The 23,424-nt window shown below is 35.0% G+C and overlaps 1 protein-coding gene across 1 annotated transcript; it reads right to left on the reverse strand.

Annotated features, from left to right (window-relative positions):
* Window positions 1–2,779: 2,779 nt before the first annotated feature.
* LOC127866061 (tRNA-dihydrouridine(16/17) synthase [NAD(P)(+)]-like) lies at window positions 2,780–23,036 on the reverse strand. Its single transcript, XM_052406398.1, has 11 exons — window positions 22,468–23,036; window positions 20,121–20,280; window positions 18,791–18,903; window positions 18,270–18,352; window positions 17,832–17,935; window positions 9,515–9,659; window positions 8,812–8,908; window positions 8,264–8,358; window positions 5,913–6,108; window positions 5,103–5,178; window positions 2,780–3,449 (listed from the first exon to the last, which is right to left on the reverse strand). Exons 1-11 carry the CDS (start codon window positions 22,696–22,698, stop codon window positions 3,232–3,234), a joined length of 1,518 nt encoding a protein of 505 aa, XP_052262358.1. The 5' UTR covers window positions 22,699–23,036; the 3' UTR covers window positions 2,780–3,231.
* Window positions 23,037–23,424: the final 388 nt, after the last annotated feature.

Below are 23,424 nucleotides of genomic sequence, written 5' to 3' on the forward strand. Positions count from 1 at the left end.
TCAATGCCACCCATCTCTCTGACCGATTTCTTAAATCGCTCAGAGAAAGTAAAAGGCTTCCATATCCATAAAAAAATCAAACCTAATTCGCTATTTCTGAGCCGAATGTTGAAAAGTATTGAGTAGCGAGTTTTTCATTGATGTATTGTTTTGCTATATATTTAAGCTTTTTCAAGACGGCGTAACATTGGGGACATAATTTCGAAGTAGACACCAAGTAGATTTGTATCGCGTATGAATAACACATTTTTGGGAACCCCATACCACTTTGCTGTGCGGTCAGCGCAGCTGTTGGTCCAACATCTCTATTCGGCGACCCGGGTTCGATCCCCATTCTCGACAGATGTGAGTTTGGTGGATGGTCACCATACCGGATAGGTGGTAGGTGGGGTTTCCTCAGGGTACTCCAGCTAACCCCCACAACACAATAACACGCCAAAGCTGAAAATCCTTCAGTAACCGCTTAAAATTGATGGAAATTTTTAATGCGTTCCAACTATCGCGATTCTTGGAAGTTAATTACGCAGAAATGCCGGGACACACAAAATACAGCCTCAGGCGCGGAAGGACCTCAAAACTTCGAAATACACACACACCCACACACGCGGTGGTCAGCGAAGAGGTCTTTATCTATGAATGAATGAATAAATCAATCAACGAATGAATGAATGCTTGATTGAATGAGTGGGTTAGTTAGTGAGCTAATGAATGAATGAATGATAGTGAATGAATTACTGAATGAATTAATGAATGAATTTCAGTTCACTAAACCGCCCCCGCCCGCGACCGACTTGAGCCCGCCCCACTATCTCCCACCCAGGACCGGTAACTAGTCGTTTATATGGTAAAGTATATCCGCAAGGAGATGCATACTGCTTGATGCATTCTTGTATTAATAACTTAAATATGCGTTATGCTCCATTACAAATGTATTTTTTGTTACATAATCTGCTCAATTTAGATTTCTCATGCTTCTCAACGTTTAGGTTCCGCCTTTTCACAAGTACTTTTTGGTGTGTAATGGACAAAGTTGGATTACACTAATTCCAATTAAAATAGGGTCCCCATGATAAACTGCCACTTTTCAAAACCAGTAACAAAAAAAGGGTTTTCCCCAAAAGTATAACGCTTGGTTCGCAGTGCAAATTGTTCAGTCTCTAAAGATTTCCTTTCATGTTGTTGATTGTATTTGCTTTTGGCAATACAAGAATTCATGACGACTGTTAATTATGTAAAAACACTTATTTACAAGTTAATTGAAAACGTGAGCAATTAGCTAATCTGTGAAGTTCGAATTACGTTAAACGATAAATTATGTACGTGTTATGAGGCTGTTTAAGAGAGCAATGCTCGTTTCTTAAAAACTTTACATTTACTTTACATTAACATTATAAAGACCACACGTCCATTTATGTTTACAGCTACCATTAAATATATATGAGGAAAGCCTGGTTGTAACCAGCGCTGCGCTGGTAACCCCCTTTTATATTTACCACTTTTAATGTCTTACAAAATAGACTGAAATATTCGATATGCTAACGACATGTTCAACAAAAAATATGTTCTAATTGATTAAAAAATATACGATAGTCAGTGAGGATAACGGTTGTGAAACTAGATATGAAATCAATTGTCGTGTTGTTTATTATTGACTGAAAATTTGCAAATCGAAGAAATAGATGTATAGAATTGTACATGGTGCGAATTAAATTCACTATAGGTAATTTTAAAATCATACGTATTTACAAAATGGATTATTCATAAAAACAAATTAATGAATTTTAATTAATTGACTAATTGAACATTCGTTATTAGAAAACAATGACCAAGAGATATTATTAATTAATATTCTTGCTTTAATATTATATTGTTTGTACGTGTTAACGCAATACCTATACAAACAAATGTTTGTATATGTACCTGGTTAATGAGACTTGCTCAAAATTTGTCGAAACTACTTCTTTCCAACATTTTGACACAGATTCAACTAAACACTAAGAGAAGTTCAAGCCCACCAGCCTTTATCTTTTTGCTGAAAATTGAGACACAAAACAAATGTATTACACAAGGCACATTTCAATTTAATTACCAATTAATTACTCAGTGGCTGGATACAAAGCCCCAGTATATTAGTACATACAATTGTTCCAAAGAATCAACGTCTTACAATCATTTACATTCAGATCTTTTCCCTTAATATTGTATGTGCCAAATACACAATACCGCATGTAAATAGTGTATGTGTTTTATAAACAATACTTGCATGTAAATAGTGCATGTGTTTTATACACAATACTTGAATGTAAGTATTTCGAAGAACGTTCCATTTACAAACGATCAATTCATAGGAGACATTCTGCTATGTCGAAATGTCAATTGAATTGAAAGCTATATTTCGAAATGTTGTAAGGTTTGGAACGTTTTCAATTGTTATTGACATTTGCTTCGTGCTTGTTTTTAAGTTATTATTATCTTAAAGATAGCAATTTTAAAAATATTTAAAAAGGCTTCAATGTGGCTGATTTATACCGGATAAAAATGGTGTTTTATCTAAAGATTAATGATAACCATGTAAGCATTATTCATGTTCTAGAATGGTTGTATATCTAAGCTGCAATCAAAAGATGTAGTAATGAGCTTCCTTTTTATTTTAATCAATGCGTTCAAGGAAAACTCAATGCGTTCAAGGAAAAAGTATTTTTGAATGATTTTCTAATTGCAAATCCGTTTTTTCTTGTTTAGTATTAATGTTGTTGTTTAAATATGTTTGTTTGAACACTTTAACTATATACACTTTATTCTATAGGTATGAAGGAATCAAAGCTATTCAAAACATCAAGGCATTCGGTCTTTATATGTAATGTCTGTATTTTTTTGCATGACCGTACAACTTCTGAAACATCCAGAAATCCATTCCAATCTGGAAAGTACTTAATGGTACATCAAGTAATTATTATAGTTTTTACAAAAAAAATATGCTCACACTATACAAACACGTTTCACACATTATACTCTCTGTGTATGAATCGATTTGTAACTTATAACCTCTTGATTTGGGTAACAGTCTCTGACAAATTAAAATTAGAAGCCTATAAGCAGGAGTTTACAAAAGCCGCGATATTTAATGCGAGAACAATGAGTTTTTGTTTATCATGAAAACTTAAAATATGCAACAATAATGGTTCTTTTTTATTTTCATTTTTAAATTCATTTCCTTACAAGTAGGTGGCATCACAACAGTTGAGATACTGTAACACTCACAGATGCACGGCTAAATCCCCCCTCATTGTGCTCATAAGTATCTATATTGTCCGCAAGCAATGAAGCACTGTCAGTATCTTCTGAGGTGTCACAAGTGCGATTATCACATGGTGCGATGTCACCCATCACTCGATCTGCCATTTGTCTTTTTAGTAACTCAGGATGAGTAGTGAAATGTATTTTGTGACCTACAACATAATGATACAATTGGTATCTTAACGCATTTATAGATAGTCCAATGAGACATAAACAAGATGGTCAAATAGCCCTATTTCACTCACCTGATGTTGTTGATCTAGACTTTGCAGAATAAGTGTTATAAGCACCTTTGCTTTTCACTTTAAAGGAATCATCTGATTCTGAGGATGGACATTGATGAAAACAGGGCAATAATTCAAAAACAATGTGCAGAAGATCATCAAATACAATCCTGAGCGCCTACAGGTTTTTAACTTAGATATTTAAAATTACTTCCCTAATTAATTATTATAGATGATAACAATGTTAAAACCTCTGAGGCATGGCCAGTTATGGCACCAACTGAATAATTTTTAGAGGACCAGTATACATTGTAACATTCCAAACCTCAGCATCATATATGTAAACAAAATAAGCCCCCAGGTGAGGCCAGTTCAGACCCCAAAGGTTAGATTTGCACAACCTGTATCAAGAAGCACTACACTACATATGATATTAAACAAGAAACCCATTGAGTCATGCACTTGTACAAAATTAATTATCATGCAAATTTAGAGTTACATTTACAATGTTACACCACTGCAAAGAATAGTTTAACCCCAGGAGAAGTTTTAAAAAAGCTTGCAAATGGATGGCGACTGGTTTTAACAGACCGAATATTGAAACTCTAAATCTTGTTGTTTCAGCCAAGGACATTGTGAATGTTGTTTAGTTAATTATATCAGCTATCTATGTAGTAGAATGATTTGAACAACTATAAAAGAGGGACACCCAAGGATCATTCCTGAGAAATGTGATTTGCCAAATCATTTAGAAGGAACTTTTATTTAAATGAAAATGTGACGCATGCCAGATGCAATGCTTTTGCAACAACTAAGCTCAACACAAGTGTGTAATGCTCAGTTAAGTTAAAACAAGATGGCCTGAAAGGCCCAAAGTCGCTCACCTCAGAATCAAAGGAACTGATCTGTTCTATACAGCCCCAGATGTCGTTAGAACAAATGTTGTAACCAACTTTCATGACTAGTGAACACCCTGGCAGCCACGTTTTTCAACAGACCAGAACCATTTTCATACACATCCAAGATATCATTTATACAAATATTCTGACAAAGTTTCATGAAGATTCATGAAGCCATATAAGGACATATGCCCCGCCCCCTGGTGGCCATGTTTTTCAGCTGGAACCATTTTCGAACTTGTCAGAGATATCATTAAGACAAATCTTATGTTTTTTAACCAACCAGCATCATTTTTTAACTCGTCCAAGATATTATTGGGATGAATCTTCTGACCAAGTTTCATGAAGATCGGACAATAAATGTGGCCTCTAGAGTGTTAAGGTTTTACTATAGCCATGTAAGGAAAAATGCCCCGCCCCTTAGCAGCCATGTTTCTCAAGCAAACGTAACCATTTTCGAACTCATCCAAGATATCATTGAAACAAATCGTCTGACCAAATTTCATGGACAATAAATGTGGCCTCTAGAGTGTTAACAAGGCAAATGTTGACGCCGCACAACACACGACGGACAAAAGGCAATCACAAAAGCTCACCATAAGCATGTTGTGCTAAGGTGAGCTAAAAAATGTACAGAAAGCAGAACAAATAACAAAAGATGTTTCTTAAAGAGATTGTTTACCTTCACAATCAACAACTTCTACGGAAGTTTTGCGCCTGCAGCAGCTTTTGCAGAGATTGTGGTTACACTTCTGACCCTACAATAGACAACCGAGTTAAACCTTTCCCACTCAGAAGCAAAGTGAAAATGGCTATGTGCAAACAACATAAAACCAGAACAGCCTGCGAGTAGCTTTCTTAGGGACTACAAATGCCAGAAAATACGTATCTAACTGGTAAAGGGTTAAAAGTGACAAAACAGCTCTAGTATTTACTCATTTATTCTGTGTTCATTATTTATTCCGAGCCCTTTCCTGTAGGACATTACATATTTACAACACAGCATATATCAGAGTATCTATATACAACAACATTTGAAACATCTAAAATACTTGAAAACAAGAGCACTGCATAACGGGTGCCAATGCTCGGCTGCGGATGCAGTTTTGAATAAATGAAAGCTTGTCAAAAATTAATTTTTTTAGAGGTCACAGTGACCTTACCCTTTGACCTAGTGACCCAAAATGGGTGTGGCGTGTACAACTCATCAAGGTGCATCTACATATGAAGTTTCAAAGTTGAAGGTTAAACACTTTGATTTTACAGCCAATGTACAGGTTTTAGCACAGTGGACGACGAGTTGGCTATGACAATACCTCCGGAAACAGCCGAGCTAAAAATTAAACCTAATACAGGCTACATTCCAAAATGGAAAGGATTACTTTAATTTATGTATATTTACAGAAGAACTAGTTTTCAGAGAACCAGATGATGGAAATAATAGTTGATGAGATATTAACAATATAATGGAAGCCATACATTTACCACTTACCCTTGGATTATTACATGTGTCACTTGTGCAGATGTCAAACTTAATTTTCTTCTTGCCAGTAAAGTCCTTGTTTGGGTTTCTCAGTCGCTTCTTCACTTTATTCTTGGACAGTCCCTCCACATTCACCAGCTCCTCTATGACGGCGAGTCTGGTGAGTATATCACGCTTCTTCCGGTTGTCTTCCTCCTCCTCCGGGCTATAAAATAAACATATGCAGTTGTGGATGCATTAACTATATATGTATTATGAGTTCTTTCTGAGTGATTAGACGAGTGCTGGTACTCCCTTAATTAAACAATAAAGGGGTATTTACACACATATAGCTAAAACAAACAATATTTACTTGATTGGATCCAAAATTATGAACACTGAAACGATCAATAGCTATTCATAATGTTTGCCCTGTATTTACAATATCACCATATGAATATACTACAAGTGTGAAAGTCTTTTTAAAATTAAAGAGGAGTTCTTCTAAAATAACAACAATTTTTGTCAATAATTTTTACGAGGTTATACTACCAGTTTTATTTTTAATTACTATTTTACCCATTTCAAAAAGTATTAACTCCAAAAGTGTTTTTATCAAGGGTCACGTGTTAACAAAGGTTGTTTTGCATTAGGGCCTTACATCGACATGCGTCGGGATTCGAAAACCTAAACCATATAGAAATAATGTGTGTAGATATTCCACAGGAGGACAAAGGTATTAAGCATTGTCAACAGGTTTTATCAATTATATCCTGAATATAACATCAGCTGTTGCATTTGTTGTAATGGTCTGTTGGTTGTAGTTGATATATTTAAAGTAGCAGGAAACCATGTTAAACTACATGACAAGACTAGAGCTTTGTAACAGACGTGATGTATACCCCCACATGCCGCATTGACACAGACTATTTTGCATGCTGTCTTCACAAAACAAGAGAATCTAATTTATGGCGATTTTTAAGAATAATTATGACATTATCATTTATGGCCATTTCGACCTTTGATCTCTTGAATTCTTTCGCATGACACGCCGTCCAATGACTGTGAACAAAATTAATGTACAGAGTCATTTTAAAATCTCACAGTGAATGACATAGTTATGACAAATCGTCCAATGATTGTGAACAAATGTACTAAGTAATTTTACAATCTCACAATGAATGCCATAGTTATGGCCCGGACAAGATCATTTATAGCCATTTTTGACCTTTGAACTCAAAGTGTGACCTTGACGTTGCAGGTATTGACATAATTCTTTCGCGCAACATACCGTCCAATTATGGTGAACAAATGTGTCAAATGATTTTAAAATCACACAATGAACAACATAGTTATGGCCTGGACAAACTCATTTATGGCGAATATTTTACCTTTGAACTCTAAGTGTGACCTTGACCTTGGAGATATCGACGTAATTCTTTCGCGTGACACACCTTCCAATGATGATGAACAAAAGTGCCAATTTTTATGGCCATTTTTGACCTTTGAACTTAAAGTGTGACCTTGACCTTGGAGATATTGACGTACCAATTCTTTCGCGCGACACACTGATGGTCAACAAATTTGCCAAATGATTTTAAAATCTCGCTATAAATGATAAAGTTATGGCCCGGACAAGCATATGACCTTTGAACTCCAAGTGTGACCTTGACCTTGGAGATATCGATGTACTTTTTTCACACAACACATCCTCTCATGATGGTGAACAAATATACCAAGTCATTTTAAAATCTAATGATAAATGACAAAGTTTTGGTCTGGAAAAACTTTCGGTTTAAAACACACTAAGTAACCCGTTACCTAGTTTTTGACCGGCATAACCCATATTCAAACTTGACCTAGCCATCATCTAGATACAACTTGTGACCAAGTTTGGTGAAGATCAGAAGACCGCCAGACCGACCGACCTACAAAGTGACTCCTATATAACCACCATTACCAATGGTAATGGGGGTATAACAAGAGCATTGTCAACTTGTCCTGGACAATGTCCTCATTGTTTATAGTAATCTTGGTTTTATGTTTATTCAATAGATGCATAACTGTAATGAAGTAGCATTCTGCAATTTAAATTTCATATTTCCTATATTGTGGATACTGAAAAATCCGACATAAAGCAAGTATTCAATGCTAAGAAAGGGCACCAGCTGCTCCAAAATCCTTTTATAGAATGAAATGTCTACAAAAGAGATGTAAAATTGTGTTCAGGGAATGACTCATTAAGCACTTTTCAAAAACAAAAAGGTACCTTTCTTTTTTATCGTAAATATCTTCAACTTAATTTTTTACCTCAGTTGTAAGGCCGACACTAAGTTTCATAAACTGTCAAATCATACAGAACTGTGCACTTGGATGCTCACCTTGGTCGAACATAAGGCTGACAATACCAGTAGGGCAACGGCAGACGGCCAAATAATCCCCCACAAGAATCAAAATCTTCTTTATCCATCTCGGCCTAAGAATACACAAACAAGATCTCATCATATACATATTGTTAGGGTCTAATTTTTACAACAGATTCAATTGCAGCTTTGCAACAAATGTGACAAATATCACAGCACGACTTTGTAAGATATGTTCAATGGGAAAATGACTCGAAATGTGTTGTTCGCTGGGCATGAAAAGTGTCTGGTCTTGATTTACACACTTCACTTTATGGGGATGAGATATTAAACATTTTAATCTAGTGTTAAAAAAAAAGGAATATCACTCAAAATCATTTTATGTGGACTGACTGACACACTGACAGATTTACTAGAATATACCACAACTCAAACTTCCTTTGAGTGGCTATACGAAATAAAACCATCTATTAACCTACATGATCATCAAGATTAAACATCTTAAGTCACATAAATTATTTGACTTCTTAATTGTTGTAATACTAATAAAAATACTGTTAACTAACCAGGCCTCTTTCTTTTATAAGCAACACAGCTTTTCGCAGACACTCGACTGAGCGTGCCACCCCCACCATGTCTCTGATGTCTGGATGCAGATGTAAACTGAAATGTAACACGGTATTTGGCCTCAATAAATAGTGTGACATTTTGTCAAAGAACATGTTCTGAAATACATGTAATTTTCATGGAATTCATAGAATAGAGGATATACTGTATACTTCTTGTCGTTTTTTTATTTATGTTTCAAATAAGAAGATAACAAAATATGAAACATTTAAAGCATCCAGATATTTATTGAGTATGTTAATTAAAGTACTTTTTTTTCAAAATTCTGGAAACGGTTGCCTATATATACTTTAAACATAAACAAAGCATGAAAAGAAAGATGAACAAGAGCACCGCATAACAGGTGCCACGCTCGGCTGCAGTCGCAGTTTTGAATAAATGAAAGCTTGTCAGATTATTTTTTTTAGAGGTCACAGTGACCTTGACCTTTGACCCAAAAAAAGGGTGTGGCATGTAGAACTCATCAAGGTGCAGCTACATATGAAGTTTCAAAGTTTTAGGTTGAAGCACTTTGATTTTAGAGCCGATGTTCAAAACCTTGACAAAATGTTAAGGTTTTAGCACGACACGGACGACACGACGAGCTGGCTATGACAATACCTCGGGTTATCTCTGTAAACAGCCATGCTAAAAAACACCAACCCATGGTGGAGAATCTTGAAGACATGACCCCTGATATATGAAAGCTGACAGGGGTATTTTTCAGCGAAATCCAAATACTCCTCACACATCTGCCAGATAGGGGGGTTCACCCCAGCAAACAGGGCTGGGTTGTGAAGGTTACCCTCTGTTCAACAAAGAAACAAGAAATGTGTTTGTCAGAAACACTATGTCCCCTACTGCGCCGCTTTGATTTATTTTATTTATTTTTTTCATTTGGCAGGTTCAGATAATTATCTCCCTTTAAAGCTTATTACTTCCTTTGGATTGTTTTTCTGCCATTTTACCATGAAGGATGACCTTGACCTTTACCACTCAAAATGTGCAGCTCCATGAGAAACACATGCATGCCAAAAAATATGAAGATGCTATATTCAATATTGCAAAAGTTATGGCAAAATGTTAAAGTTGGGGCAAACAAACAAATAAACCAATGGACAGGGCAAAAACAATATGTCCCCCACTATAGTGGTGAAGGACATAAAATTCAAAGTTAAAATCAATCAATGAAATAAAAATATATTATATGTACTGAAATGCCAGTGGCGTATAAAGAGTTGATCACATTAGTGATGTTGAAGACTAGTGAGAACAGTGAGACATGCCATTATTTTACATGCATATATTTTTTTCAAACATTTACAGTGAAAAACATGAAAACCACTGAACAAGGGACAAAATTGTCACAAAACCAGGTTTTCATTGTGAAAAAAAAATCTGATAAAGGGAGAAAACTCAAACTGAACTTTTGAAATGAACAAACAAAATTAACCCCCTTTGTAAGTTTGTTTTTAAAAAAAAAACTATTTTTAGTCGTGGCGACCTTGACATTGGAGATATTGACGTGATTCTTTCGTGCGACACACCGTTCCATGATGGTGAACAAATGTGCCAAATGATTTTAAAATCTCACAATGAATGACATAGTTATGGCCAGGACAAGCTCATTTATGGCCATTTTTGACCTTTGAACTCAAAGTGTGACCTTGACCTTGGAGATATCGACGTAATTATTTCGCGCGACACACCGTCCAATGATGGTGAACAAATGTGCCAAATGATTTTAAAATCTAATGAACGACATAGTTATGGCCCGGACAAGCTTGTTCCGCCCGCCCACCAGCCCGCCCGCATTCGCCAATCTAATAACCAGTTTTTTCCTTCGGAAAACCTGGTTAATAAATGAATGCTTCTTTGGATGTTTTATGTTATGTTTATCTGCATTTTAACAAAAATGTTTGGGCCAGTAAAATCTGACTCGGGCTTGTTCAAATTCCCATAGTTCTAGCCCGACTTGCTTGTAGATTTAAATCTCAATTTCAATGATTGAGTAATGATATGATGCAATGCCCCATTTTTTAGCTTTGGTCACGCAAAATATGCAAGGTTTTTGCGGAAAATCAAAACGACTGAATGCAAATACCTGAAAAACAGGACAAATTAAAACTTGGATAATTTCATTAAGCCAAAAAAAAAATATTCTTGGTTCAGGGAACATGGCCAGAAAAATGTAGGAGGGTAGGTAGGTTTTTTTCTTTTTTTTTTTTTTTTTTTTACCAGTCGACTGATTTCAGGGTGAAAAAGGGTCAGTTAATGCACCCATGATTGTTTAAACACTGACCAAATGATTAACATTGCACATGTGGTATTTAGTCGTTGTATATTATTCAATATTCCTAGCTCTTTATGCACTTCTTCAGGGCTAGCGCTGGCCCAAAATTTCTTTGAGCCAACCATTTTTGTTTGTCTGTCTGTGATAGTGTGACCTTCATATTCAAAAGTGAACACGCCATCTTTATCAGTCTCTGGTGTTTGGGGTGTGACCAGAATTTTTTTCATCATGAGACCTGACCTAGTCTCCGACAGGTGCTCAAGAGTCTGAATAGTGGCTGTCAAAAGGAGGGTAACCTCAGAATAGCACAAGTCTTTCTTCTGGTACATTTTTTGATAAAATGGCAATGGGTTTGAGCGCATCGCACAGGAAGTGAGCAGTGTACATAAATTTGAATGTTGCTATTGGTTTGTACAGGCTAAGGGCTTCACAGTACACTGATTTTGATTCATTATCAAAGCGGAGCCAATTGTTGTCAAGATTCCATGACTCTTGGAATGCTCTAGTGTTGTGTTTTTTTGTTGTTGTTTTTTGTTATGACTCTTTTTCGTCCAACGACGCTTTAAGGTTAAAGACGCCATGTTAGCGACTGTAGAGACAAAGTGGTTACTTCCATTTTTATAGTAGACTAGATGAATGACTCTTCCTATGTGTTAAAAATGCAAAACTTTAATTACAATTAAACCGCGCGTGTTTTTCACATTTTTATTTGATTAAAATACGCTGCTGTCAGTTAGCATAGTGTGCGAGTAAAACAAACAAATTAATTAATTATCATCTTTTCATTTCGATCGGAAATTGGCAGAAAGTTGTAACATCATCGACATAGAACTAATTATTTAATTATCACTTTTAAATTCAGATCAATAGACAGCTTGGAAATAATTAAATTATTGTCACGCTTCTTTTCATTTTTAATCTTTAATAATATGACATTTGCGACCGGCCGCTATTTTGTTTGCAGACGACAATATTAACTGTGTATTCAAAGTGCACAGTGTCTGCGCATGAATGACCGAATATTACTCCATAGCTCCACCCATTTTTACATTTCATTCAACGTCATTTCATGTGTAAGCGAGCTCAATGTTGATTGGCCAGCTAGCATGCGCACTTCAATAACAATAAGGTCAACGATGTCTCGTATACAGGTGCAGACCGGTTTTTGTTCACTGTTCAAATTGCGAACACTTTCATTGAAACAAAGCGAAAACTATAGAAACCCAATCCAGGTTTAAATGGTGGCTGTTTTCAATGAAATTTTACGAGATTTTAGCATTTTCGCCATCAGATTTTTTTCCATGGACCAAAAAAATCGTTAGGGTCGTGGGCAAAAAATAGGGTCTGTCGGGTTCCCTGAACCAAGACTTTTTTTTTTTGGCCTTATTGAAAGGAATATCAAAATGAAAATAAGGGCAGCCTTAAAACTCAGATTGCACTTTAAAATGATACCATTGATGATATGATCCATAGAACACGTTGTCAGTTTTAGTCGTTAAAACTATGAAGAGTTTGGATTAAAACATTTTTTAGCTTATAGCATGCACTGACAAAATTGGGAAAATTTAATTTGGTGTCAATTTCTTATTCAAAGGCATATCACAATGAAAATATGTGACTTAATAAATTACAATTAGCATTTAAAAAAAAAATAAGTTATGATATGATGCAATGCACACTTTTTTAGCTTTGGTCACGCAAAATATGCAAGGATTTTGCGAAAAATCAAAATGACTGAATGCAAAAACCTGAAAAATAGGACAAATTAAAACTTGGATAATTTCATTATTTAAAGGAATATCAAAATGAAAAGAAGGGCAGCCTTAAAACTCAGTCTGCACTTTAAAATGATATCATTGATGATATGATCCATAGTACATGTTGTCAGTTTTAGTCGCTGATCTCTGAAGAGTTTGGATAGAAACAACTTTTGGCTTAAAGCGTGCACCCCCAAAATGGGGAAAATAAAATCTGGTGTAAATTACGTATGCAAAGAAATACCACAATGAAAATATGGGATTCAATAAATTACAATTAGCACTTTAGAAAAATATAAGTTATGATATGATGCAATGAACCTTTTTTTAGCTTATGCCACTGGAAATATGCATGTTTTTATGGAAAACCAAAATGGCTGAAAGCAAGTATGTGAAAAATAGGGTAAAATTAAAACTTGCACAACTTCATTATTTAATAGAATATCACACTGAAAATATGAGCAGTCATAAAACCCAATCTGCACTTTAAAATGATACCACATATAATGTGATCCACAGTTTATATTCGAAGTTTTATTCGCTAAAACTATGAGGAGTTTAAATAGAAAATCAAATGCATCGGCAAAATGGGGTAAATAAAATCTGGTGTAATTTTATTATCTATCATAATATCACTTAAAAAAGTGGTCAGTCATTTAAACCAAATCAGTACTTTAATACAAAAACAAGGGACAAAATTGTCACAAAACCAGGTTTTCATTGTGAAAAAAAAATCTGATAAAGGGAGAAAACTCAAACTGAACTTTTGAAATGACCAAAAAAAATTAACCCCCTTTGTAAGTTTTTTTTTTTTTTTAAATCTATTTTTAGTCGTGGCGACCTTGACATTGGAGATATTGACGTGATTCTTTCGTGGGACACACCGTCCCATGATGGTGAACAAATGTGCCAAATGATTTTTAAATCTCACAATGAATGACATAGTTATGGCCAGGACAAGCTCATTTATGGCCATTTTTGACCTTTGAACTCAAAGTGTGACCTTGACCTTGGAGATATCGACGTTATTATTTCGCGCGACACACCGTCCAATGATGGTGAACAAATGTGCCAAATGATTTTAAAATCTGACGATGAACGACATAGTTATGGCTCGGACAAGCTCATTTATGGCCATTTTTGACCTTTGAACTCAAAGTGTGACCTTGACCTTGGAGATATCGACGTAATTATTTCGCGCGACACACCGTCCAATGATGGTGAACAAATGTGCCAAATGATTTTAAAATCTGACAATGAACGACATAGTTATGGCCCGGACAAGCTTATTCCGCCAGCCCGCCAGCCAGCCCGCCCGCATTCGCCAATCTAATAACCAGTTTTTTCCTTCGGAAAACCTGGTTAAAAACCCACCATTGAGCAGCACCCTGTATATTTCAAAAACTTCGAAAAATATTTTATTGTACAATATTAAGTTACTTTAGAGTGGTTAAACTTACGTTTGTGCCATTTATGCAATTAATTCTTGTGCAAGTGTATATTAGCAATGTATAGGACATTCATCTTTATTTAAGGTCTGTGTAGGACACCAATAAGGTGAAAGCAGAAAGATCTGGACAAGGTCATTGAATGATACAAGCAACAGTTTACTGTAATGGACATTATAATGATACTGAAAATTGGAACCTGTTATTTGAAATTTAAAATTGCACTTCAGTTTATTTTTAATATAAGGCTAATTTAACATTTTGATGTTTAACACAATAACTTGGCGTCAAATCAATCTCTTCCCTGCAGAACACTCGCCTCCCTACTAAGCTCTTGTGTCAGAATTAGACGTTTCCTTCACATAGACAGTGCTTGAAGAATGTGTTCAGTCCCTTGCTACAAGAAAATTGATTTATAAGTTTGCATGCAAAAATGCTGTCAAATGCATATACCTATTGCTATTAGTAGTTAGTTTTTGCATTAATATGCCGGATTATAAATAATTATGATAATATTGATTATGATGTTGCAGGTGGTGGTGATATAGATGATGATGACTCAGATGTTTTTGTTGATATTGATGATCCCTATATTTGATGACTGCATAATGCTGATAGTGCAATGGCTGAGACAAGTATTTAACGAATAGATAACTATTTCCCCCCACACACACACTGCGCCTTGAAGCCACACAGCAGCAATTTAAGAGAAAATGCCTAGGTCCAAGGCCCAAAAATCAGTTGACCGGAACGAAACTCACAATTCATCTGGAAGTCACGTAGGCAGACTCACATACCAAAAAGCAGCTTAATATCGGAAAGTGTTTCATAAATAATCTCAAGAAAACGGTTATTATAGAGAAAATTTCCAACTCAAACGCCCATAACTCACCAAAAATCAATGGACCCAAATGAAACTCACACTTCATGTAGATAGACTTGCATACTAAAAATCAGGTAAATATCTGAAAGCTCTAAAGCTCTTCCTAAAACAAGAGATGTGCTTGTCAGAAACACAATGCCCCCTATTGCACCACTTTGAAGCCATATATTTGATCTTGGACCTTGAAGGATGACCTTGAACTTTCACCACTCAAAATGTGCAGCTCCATGAGATACATATGCATTTCAAATATCAAGTTGCTATCTTCAATATTGCAAAAGTAATTACCAAGGTTAAAGTTTTGGGACACACACATACAATGAATGAATGACTGACTGACTGGCCAAAAACAATATACCCCTGATCATTTGATCCGGGGGCATAAAAACTCTGGAAAACCGAAAATGTCTAACACCAAGGATCATAACTTAGCCAAAAATGAATGGATCAGAATGAAACTCACACTTCATCTGTAAGCCATTACAATAGACTCACATACCAAAATCAGCTTTACAGTATAGCTAAAAGTGTTTCGAAAAAAACACTCTGGAAAACCGTAATAATAGAGAAATTGTCTAAGACTCATAAATTCGCAAAAAAATCAATGGACTGGCACCTAACTCACACTTCATCTGTAAGTCATGTAGCATACCAAAAATCAGCTAAAGATCTAAAAGCATTTTGCATAAACCTCCAGAAAACGGAAAATTTCAAAATCCAAGGCCCATAACTTGCAAAAAATTAATGGACCAGAACTAAACTCACAATTCATCTGTAAAACATGTAGGTAAACTGACATACCAACAATCAGCTCAATATATGAAAGTGCTGGGTAAAAAAACTCTTGAAAACAGTCATAATTGCAGGGGTGTCAATTGGCCGAAATCTAAAATCCTGAAAATCAGCCTAGAATTTTGGGGCCAGAGTCAAAAGTTTTAATTATTCATTAAATTTTGTTTCCTTTGTAAACAATATGCAAAAGATCAATAATTTGTGTTTTAAATGATTTTTTGTGACAAGAACGCTTTAAATAACCAAAAAAAAACTCTTGATTTATATCAATATCACAAGTTTTCTTGAGGGCCTAAATCCTGAATTCAGGAATAATCCTGAAAATTGACACCTCTGAATTGAGACATTTTCTAAGTCAAAAGCCCATAATTTTGCCACATATCAATGGACCGGAATGAAATTCACGCTTCATCTGTAGGTCTTGTAGGTAGACCCACAAAATCAGCTCAATATCTAAAAGCATTACTTAACAAGAAATGTGTTTGTCAGAAACACTATGTCCCCTTCTGCTCCGCTTTGACTTTTTTTTTGACATTTAACCTTGAAGGATGAACTTGACCTTCCACCACTCAAAATGTGCAGCTCCATGAGATATATATGCATGCCAAATATGAAGTTGCTATCTTCAATATTGCAAAAGTTATGGCAAATGTTAAAGTTTAACCAAACCAACAGACCAACAGACAGGGCAAAAACAATATGTCAGCACTATAAAAAACCTCCAGACAATGGAATGCCTTTCCAGACTGATGGAAAGTGCGACTGCTAAATGCCACCATTACCCGTCCATGCTACTGCTTATATGTTTACTGCAACCATCAATACTTTATTCATCACAATACTTTAATTTTCATCATATAAATGTTGCAATCAGTAGGTTACAAGATAAACAATACTTGCACATTGTCCACCAGTTGTGTTTTAGCATGTAGTTAATTTAAATGCAACAGCTGTAAATAAGTTTATATTGAGTTGTTGTTGTTATAAGGCAGGCTTTTTTTAACTACCAGAGGACAAATTAAAATTACAAACATGCATCTTACACGAAGTCATGTTTTTAACATTTTACTTATGAATTGTCTTTACATAATTGTGCTATCTAATGCCTGTCCGCTCCTACACACAAAATGCAAACCCAGTACTTACATAAAAACTCAACTTTTTGATCAGATTTTGTATTTATAATATCAATAACAGTGACCTTGACCTTGGTATAACTGACACCAAATGCAACACCAAGCTAGGTCTGCATGTAAACTACAAATGCAAATAAATTCAGTTAGACCTCAATCATAACTCTTTTTTTCCTATTCCATTCATGATGACCTTGCTGTAAATGACCTCAAATTCTATTTTTGAGCTACAGTGACATTGACCTTATCAGGATTGACCCAGTTACCTACACTAAAAAAATTCAACACAAACATTCAAATGCAAGTTTTTGAGAAAATGCAGCTTCTACTTTTATAAAACTGTGATCTTGACCTAAAAGACCTGACTGCAACCCAAAGACCTGACTGCAACCCAAAGCTAGTTCTGAAGGTAAGCTACCTACAAAAAAAGTTTCAGTGCAATACCTCAGTACGTCCGTTTTTTTTGTTTTTTGTTTTTTAAGTAAAAGTGACCTTGACCCAACTAGCCCCAAATACAATCCTAATGAAGGTCTCCTTACAAGCTTTCTATATCCAAAGCTTTATCAAGACTAGTTAATGTGTAATAAAGTTGTTGACTAAGCACCACCGGTTTGAAGCTTTTTGAAAATTGCAAACGTTTCAAGAGAAGCATGCATTTGATACACTCTGTTTACCTGCTGTCATCACCCCATCTACTCCTGTCTCTTCCATGCACCTCTTCACATCAGACAGGTACTGTATGTTGCCATTTGCAAACACTGGGATTCTCACTGCATCTCTGCAAATAAACAATCAAAAACTTTGCTATGAAATATAGTATCTATTCAGTATACAATTATGGTACGTTCAAGTAACAATTCATATACATTCACCGTACAGATATTTATGCACTGTGTACATGACAATGTTTTGTTGCTAAGAAATAATACCTGTACAATAACTGATTGTTTTACAAAGTCTATTGTAAATTTCCCATTTTTCTGCAACCTTGCATAAATGAAGAGGCGTGTTTCATAGAAACGTTATTGTTGAGATAAAGGGACATGTAGAAACTAACAATATTTGTGTCATGAGCAATCATATTTTACAATATTTAACAAATGATGCCTTACTTGACTGCTTTGATCACTTTCCAGTCAGCTAGACCAGTCAGTCTGCCTTTCATTTCCCGGGTCCTTCCATGAACAGTTAGCAACTGGAATTGGAATAAACATTAGTGGAAGACCATTTCTTCAAAGTACCATACAAAAGTAGGTAAACAATAAAATCACTAACCCGAAATACTTGTTCAAACCAAACTTGTATCTATCTTTAAAGAATTGTGGATATTGCACTTAAATGTCCAATGTTTGTTACTACCTTATGCTAAAACTAACAATTTTTACATTTCCATGAGTTTGTGAATAACAGCGATAAAATTGAAGCAATAATTATGGACCACTGTACTGTCCAACATGATATAAAGTTGTTTATGATAAATTCAACCGAAATTGGGTATCAGTTGTAATTTCTCTCTTGTTCAAACTACGAATTTTTGTTATTAAATTCTCAACACAATTAGTCATGGGTACAAACTTAACATACAATACTGAATATTTCTACGTGAGCTGTGCTATATTTGTTATTCACTTACCTGGCAGCCTGCTCGTTCCAACATCTGTGCATATTGAACAGTCTTGTCGACACTTTCAAACACCCGTATCTTACATGTGATTGGGACCTTTAGCTCTTTGTGGCATTTTCTGACTATATAAATTAGGACAATATGACAATTATTTATATGTATTGCTGTTTTAGTCAGAATAAGAGGTAAAGTTTAATTTTAAATCATACTTTTATATATGAAAAGTTAACAGCCAATGATACTTATAAGAAATAGCATTTATACATAAAAAGGTGTAACTTACATGTATAAAGAGACAAACAAGTTGGAGTAGATAGCGAATCATGTCAACTGATATGTGAATGATTCCGTGAATATATTAAGTATCTCAAAGCTAGGCTAGTACATAAAAATCAAGCATTAGCAAAAAATAATCTAGAGAGCTTTTATAAATGAGCCTTGCGCTGTGAAAAGGGGGTTTAATGCATATGCGTAAAGTGTCATCCAAGATTATCATGTGAAGTTTGCACAGGCTAATCAGGGACGACACTTTCCCCCTAAACTGTATTTTTGTCAAGAACTGTCTTCCTTTAAACGAAAAATTTAATAAAAGCGGAAAGTGTTGTCCCTGATTAGCTTGGTAGCCCGATTTAAACCTCCTATTCACAGAGTACTGCACAAATAGTTTAGGAATTGTATGACCTTTACCTATCAAATTGGTAATTTCATAATAGAACTTATTTTGGCAGATACTAAAATTGGTTGATTGATTGAAACTGAAGAATAAAATGTAAAGCTACAAAAAAAATAGGATGTTTCAAACAAAAACAAATCAGTTAAATTGTTATTTAACCTTCATCAGTGTTTTACTTTTATTTGAAACTTTTTTCAGACATCTAAAATAAAACATTACAAACAGGAATTTTAGATAAAACAAGAGCTGTCTCCATAGGATGACATATGCCCCCGATAAACGCTTTGATAGAAGTTATGAGCATTTTTCGAAACCTAAACGCATTTTTCAAAACCTAAACGCGGACCCTAAGTTCAAGAACAAGGTCAAAGGGGTCAAAATTTGTGTGCGTATGGAAAGGCTTTGTCCATATACACATGCATACCAAAAATGATTGTTACATCTGAAGCGACATAGAAGTTATGAGCATTTTTCGAAACCTAAACACAAAGTGTGTTGGAAAGATGTGCAGACGGACGGACAGTGCAATCACTATATGCCCTCCTTCAGGGGCATAAAAAAAATAATTTAGGTCACTGAGAATATGACTCCTCCAAGAAGAAAAAAAAACCCACATATCTACACTGACGACGAGCTATGATCCTCAAGAAGTAGGGCAAAAATTACCTATTTTTTCAAGAAGGTCCCATTCATCCTGCAGGAAAGCCCCGTAGTGACCACGCTTAGCTATCATCTGCGGACACCCAAGGTTGAGATCAATTGCATCACAATAGTCTTCAGCCATTTTAGCAGCAGTTACAATTATGTCTGGATCATTTCCGCAAAACTGAAATTAAAATGCTCACTTTTGATACATGCCGCTATTTGTGAAACAGAGAGCTTACATCATTTAAAATTTGAAAAGAAGTGAGAAAATAATTAGGATGTGTTTTAAGAATTTCATAAACACAAACATACACCATTTTTCAGAGGTGTAAGGTTTACATTGCATTATAGGACAGAGGTTCAATGGGCGCTGTTCAGATGTTCTGTTAATAATAACCCTAGGTTTGGATGGAACTCAATCATCTAGATAACTTATTATGTTTCTCTCTGCCTGTTACATTTTCACTTGCATTCTAGCAGACAATATTTTAATACATTTCCTCTACTTATAACAGTCAATATACAAATGAAACCTGGCTCGTGAAGCTTGTCAAAGCTGTCAATGATTCAAAAAAGCAATAGCACATAAATAGGGACAGCATTTAATTTAGAACATTAAACAACTGCCATTTTTCACACCTTTGCATCAAACAATAGATTATCCCTAGGGCTTATTTTGCTTCTTTGCAGTGGACGGACATTTCGCAATTTTGACATGGACAATTCACAAATCTAACACGGCCGCAATTTTTAAAAAAAATGGCCGTTTTGAACTGTTAAAAAAGGACTTAAAGTCTGAAAAAATAAAATAAATGGTTAACATTTCTTACATAAGTTTATTAAGTGAGACAAGATATTGACTGGGGTTAGGCTTTTCTATGGTTTTAGATAGAGTTTACAAGTCAGAATATTGTTGATCTAACTATAAGTGGTTATTTGTTGAAAGAATGTGTCAAGACAATTAAAATATGATTTTAATGCATTATTTAAAGACATTTCAATATTATACATGCTTTTACTAAACTAATTCTTTAACAACTGATTTTCACAATTTGTTAAAGTTCGCAACTCAGTTTTTCACAATTTTCAGAAGTAAGCGACTCATTTTATCACAATTTTCAAAAGTGCGTGACTCATTTTTTCATAAAGTGATGGGACCAGGGCCGTTTCTCAAAATCAGGAAAAAAAGCCCTAATTCCACTAAAACAGTCAAATGCCCCACTAATGGTAAGCCTATAATCTATTAAAATTGAACAATTATGCAATCAGCACAAAGGGTGGCGTAATATTTAAATACGCTCACGATCCAAATGGATGTTTGGAGAAAAAAATGGAGCCAAGACCCACAGGTTCATCATTATAAAAGAGCGCGCTATATTGGATTTACAGTGTAATGCAGAATATGCACATGAATCTGACTTTACAAAGATCCACTTACATATATTAAATCGAACCACGTCGTTTGTCTTTACCATTACCCCATGATAATCTTGTCAGATGTATTATTTTTCAAGTTGACTGAACTCCAATTAGCAAACACTATGACTTTTTCAGTCACATACAATGCATACATGTTTTAGAAAAATATTTTTTTTATCTGAAACATAATTTCCATAGTTTAATGACACATGCTTGTCGTTCATCGATGCTAATTATAATTTTATTATGATGTCCATCGCTGATGTGATTGTTATGTGTCATTTTCACAGAGCATGGTCATTTGTTTCTATTGTCCCCATTTCAAAATAAAACTTGCAACATGTTTGAAACGCAATCTAAACTGTGATATTTTCAACTACTTTCGCGGACCAATAGTGATTAAGAAAGTTTGGTGTCGTTATGGGACAACCTGAGATGCTCTGTAAACATTTAGAATCTTTCACTGAAAATTTACTTGGAACTATGATGAAAATAAACCACTGATCAATTAAAAGTAACACTGTCTTATTTACGCATAACTGATTCACAGCTGTTCCCATCTTCAATGGCTTGTGGCCAAAAGGGGAGTGTGATGATTTTTATAGTTATCAATCATTAAAGACTGTTCAGTGAAAGCTAATTTAAGTTAGCAAAAATATCTGGAAAAATATGCCACAATTAGGAGTTCTAGAGTTTCTTAGGTAGCAGGGAACTAAAATGAATAATATGCGCTTGTTTGTTTGTTTTTATCGATGTGTTAAAACAGATAGATAAGTAGCAGTATTTTTCGGATGCGCAAAAGTTCAGACATTCTTTTCTTAAATAAGTAAACAAATGGATTGTTAATAACACAAAGATTTTTTTAATTTATACGACGTACTTCCTGGACACAAAAAAAGAATGGGAGTCTAATTTCCCGGTGTCTTTTATTGTTGAACACTGCATATACCTGAACAATAAGTGGCCTATCTTCAGAGCAGGTCTGTAACGACTCCTTTCTGTAGTGAGGATCTCTAGCAAAGACAGAGCTATGAAACATAGGAGTATAACAGAGCTGTGCCTTATACTTCCTACTCAACATTCTCCATGCAAGTTCACTCTGATCCACCATCGGGGCCACAACATATTGCGCCCCTTGGAGAGTATTACGCCAAAAAGCATAACCTTCTTCCTTTTGCATTTTTTACATATATGAAAGTTTTTATGTTTTTAGAAAAGTAAATTAATTTTAAGGCAAACAGAAACCCATTTCCGAAAAAGAACATTGGAAAGTACAACTTCACCAAACGTCCAAAGGTATTTTTTTTTCGACAACGGCTGTTTCGCGAAAATATGTGATAAATCCGGAATGTATGATTGTAATGAGGGTTATGGGGAAATATAATAACAAACTATTTGAAACAATGTTTTCTATTAATTGAAAGCGGAATCGACATCGATCTACACCAATTATCCGTCTATATCGAGTTAATCATCGGGATAATCGCAGGTTGTTTTCGTCAATCGTGTTAAATATTACCGAAGTTGTAAAACTAGCAAATGGTTACACTCACTAATATCTTCATTACGCGTCGAAGCTGTATTTATTATTATGAGAGGACCCGGTGTTTTATTCTGTCCTAGCATTACTAGTAAGACTCGGGTCCCCAATATAAGCTTCTTTTATATCTTTATTACAATATTGTTCCAGTGCATTTCCCAAATACACTATGTCAACTGTCTCGTTTATTAAACTTATATTTTAGACCTTTGATGTTGGGCTCATCCACTGCTGAGATACATTACAGAAGTCTCATACCGGTGAAAAAAAACACGTAAGAGTATGTCCTATTGCCCTGTACTTGGTAAAAACATTTAATGACACTTCAAAAATGCGAAAAACTGTGAACATTTAATGACACTTCAA

Source organism: Dreissena polymorpha, chromosome 2, assembly GCF_020536995.1.
Source record: "Dreissena polymorpha isolate Duluth1 chromosome 2, UMN_Dpol_1.0, whole genome shotgun sequence".
NCBI classification, from domain to species: domain Eukaryota; kingdom Metazoa; phylum Mollusca; class Bivalvia; order Myida; family Dreissenidae; genus Dreissena; species Dreissena polymorpha.